This window comes from Castor canadensis, chromosome 11, assembly GCF_047511655.1.
Source record: "Castor canadensis chromosome 11, mCasCan1.hap1v2, whole genome shotgun sequence".
Classification (NCBI taxonomy): Eukaryota; Metazoa; Chordata; class Mammalia; order Rodentia; family Castoridae; genus Castor; species Castor canadensis.
Window position 1 is genome coordinate 107698422 of NC_133396.1, and position 3486 is coordinate 107701907.

Sequence of the window (3486 nt, forward strand, 5' to 3'; positions counted from 1 at the left end):
CCACAGTCAATGCCCTAATGTGGTTTTCCGGAGGTTCCTGGTGCCCAACAGACGCCTCTCTGCAGGGTGTTAGTGTGTGGGAACCTAGAAGCCAGACTCTCATTCCTACCAGGAGACCCTGGGGCCCCAGGGCCTCTTTATGTGAGAAAAAGTAACTACTAGCTTTCACATCTGGCAAATGAGGGGGTGTCACCCTAAAGTCCTTGTCTAGCTTCATGTCCTAAAAGTCTACTATCTGATTACATGATCTTGGTCAGGAGGGAGTCCGTTGTATCTTTTCTTTGGCACTTTTTGGAATATCTGTACCTTTTCCTGCCCTGAATCATCTTCTTGATAGCAACCTAGAAGGATGAAGAGCTGTTGGTGTGCCATGGTTCCCTAGGGAACCATCCTACAGGCAGTCTCTCTCTCTCTCTCTCTTTTGTAATTTTTTTATTAAGATGTATTTGCTGTGGGGGGACTCATAGTGACAGTTCCAATTTGGCTTATATTGTACATTAGTTACATTGTATAGTCAGTCTCTTTCATGGTCTCTTTCTATGACTGCAGAGAATCCTAAACCTGCTTCCACTTAAATATTCACTTAATAATTCAAGTTAGCTTTACCTTTGTGGTAAAGCTTTGTTATCTGCTTGGCCAAATGGGTGGGCTTATGACCTTCTGGGCAAGCAGGTTTGTAATGGGAATACCCTGGTGCCCAACTTGTTCATGAGCCGAATCCGCAAGTGACCAAGGACCTTATCACGAGGCGGGGGGCACTAGGAAAGTATGCTGATAAGGATGAGGCAGATTGAAAAGGTGGCTATGACCAAGTTATGGAAACAGCCAAGATGCCCCACCACTGGCAAATGGATTAAGAAAATGTGGTATCTATACACAATGGAATTTTATGCAGCCATGAAGAAGAATGAAATGTCATCATTCGCTGGTAAATGGATGGAATTGGAGAACATCATTCTGAGTGAGGTTAGCCTGGCCCAAAAGACCAAAAATCGTATGTTCTCCCTCATATGTGGACATTAGATCAAGGGCAAACACAACAAGGGGATTGGACTATGAGCACATGATAAAAGCGAAAGCACACAAGGGAGGGGTGAGGATAGGTAAGACACCTAAAAAACTAGCTAGCATTTGTTGCCCTTAACGCAGAGAAACTAAAGCAGATACCTTAAAGCAACTGAGGCCAATAGGAAAAGGGGACCAGGAACTAGAGAAAAGGTTAGATCAAAAAGAATTAACCTAGAAGGTAACACCCATGCACAGGAAATCAATGTGAGTCAATGCCCTGTATAGCTATCCTTATCTCAACCAGCAAAAACCCTTGTTCCTTCTTATTATTGCTTATACTCTCTCTACAACAAAATTAGAAATAAGGGCAAAATAGGTTCTTCTGGGTATTGAGGGGGTTGGGGGGAGAGGGAGGGGGTGGAGTGGGTGGTAAGGGAGGGGGTGGGGGCAGGGGGGAGAAATGACCCAAGCCTTGTATGCACATATGAATAATAAAATTAAAAAAGAAAAGGTGGCTATGAGACCATCTACCTAGGCCCTGAAGTCCTGGTTGCTACAGCTCTCTTTAATTCTATGTCCCACTTCAATATCCTTCTCAGCAATATAATCCAATAAATTCCCTTTTATGAATGAAACTGGTTTAATGTGGACTCTCTAGCAGCTTGTAAGTAATCCTCATTAATGTGTCAGCTGTGAGTGCTTTCCCTATTCATTCCTAACTGGGGTCCTCCCAGATGCATATCTACTTTTTTGTACTTCACTTTTAATTTTGAAATTATATTACAGATTCAGTTGCAAAAAATACAGAGGTCCTCTGTATTTCTCATAGGGATTATCTCAATAGTGGCATGTTATATTTATAGTTCAGTATCAAAGCCAGGTAGCTGACACCACTCCTCATTTTTTAAACAATGTCTGGCTGTATGTCCATTGGGGTAGTTTAGAGCCTGACTGCTGTGCTCAGGAAACTACAGCCTAATAGAGAAGTGTAGAACAATTATGTTCAGGTATTATGACTGTTAAATCTGAGCAGGTTTAGGGCACATCCATCACTCAGCACCTTCTACGTCCCAGTACACCAGGCACTTGGCAATTGTTAATTCCTAAATATCACGACAGTGCTGTAACAACACTATTAGTGTCATCATTCCTTTGGACAGGAGAAGGAAACTGAGGCACAGAGAGTTTAAGCAACTTACGTAAGGTCACAGAGTTGTTAGGAAGCAGAGCTAGAGTTTAAACACACACAGCCTTGTACTCATAGCCCTTCTGTGTAAGCATTATACAATAGGACTAACAGCAATGCTGGTAGAATACCTTTTCCTAAGCTTTCCTAGAACTCTTTTCAACATCCTGCTCTTCCACACCTTCTCCTTCCTCCTTCTCCCCATCCTCCTCCTCTCTCTTTTCCTGGAGTTACACACTTTATCAGCTGCAGACATATTTGTGGACTATTCAGCTGTGCTCTGACAGGAGCTGGCATTCCTTGGTATACCCTTTAGAAGAGTTACTTCCTCCAAGCAGCAGGCAGGAACAGGGGGGCAGCCCAGGTCCCTGAAGGTAGAGATCTGGTGTTCTGGCCTCACTCTCCGGGGGTTGCTTCTTGGTGGTTTAGTGCTAAACAAACAGCCACCACCACCATTAACAACAACAACAAAAACAACAAATTAACCAAACCCACCAAGACACCAGGAGAAGTCTTGCACATTAGAGGAACATGTTTAATTGTCAGCTCATGGTTTCAATTCCAGCCCCATGGTATTGTAATGGTGATGGCAGTGATGGTAGTGGAGGTAGTAGTGCCCACAGTGCCTCACTCTGGAGGTGGACAGGGAGGTGGGCACTCCGGAGGGCATGGTGGAGGGCATGGGGGGCATGGTGGGGAGCACAGTGGAGGTGGAGGGCATGGGGGGCATTTTGGTGGTGGGCATGGTGGAGGGCATGGGGGGCATTTTGGTGGTGGTGGACACTTTTCCCATGGACACTTGTCAGTGCAGCGTTGTAGCAGCTTCTTTAAACAGCTGGGCTGGCATTTGGACTCACACTTTTGTTCACACCTGGGATCACAGCATTGAGGTTCATTGTTGGGGTCATTCTTGGGGCTAGGCTTATTCTTATCTTTACTTGACATTGTTTCTTGGTTATGTAGGCCCTGAAAAGAAATATGATGTAGGCTGTTGGTAGGAGAGGATTTGGATGACTTTTTTTACACCTTGTGCTCACTCTTGCTTTTAAGAAGACTCCCTACATGTGTTCATATTCTAGAACTCATTTAAGAATTGTCCTCATTCTTGTTGTGGTTTTGTGGTAGCATGCTTTGATCACTTTTTCTCTGATTGCTTTTCTCTTATCCTTGTTTCTACTCTATAGGCTCTAGTGGGAGTTATTAAACTTGGGTCCTGGGATCCCCCCACTCAAACCATAAGAACTTATTTTATTATAATTGGTATCTTCTGTAACCTGATGTGCTTTATATAC

General features: G+C 44.0%; 1 protein-coding gene across 1 annotated transcript; it reads right to left on the reverse strand.

The window, feature by feature from the left end:
- Window positions 1-2821: 2821 nt before the first annotated feature.
- On the reverse strand, window positions 2822-3139 carry Lelp1 (late cornified envelope like proline rich 1). The gene has a single exon (XM_020155354.1). The coding sequence runs from the start codon at window positions 3137-3139 to the stop codon at window positions 2822-2824; it is 318 nt and encodes a 105-aa protein (XP_020010943.1).
- Between the last annotated feature and the right edge of the window lie 347 nt (window positions 3140-3486).

Bases quoted from the DNA above. Each gene is read 5' to 3' on its own strand.
- Lelp1 (XM_020155354.1), bottom strand. From the start codon at position 3,139: ATGTCAAGTAAAGATAAGAATAAGCCTAGCCCCAAGAATGACCCCAAC.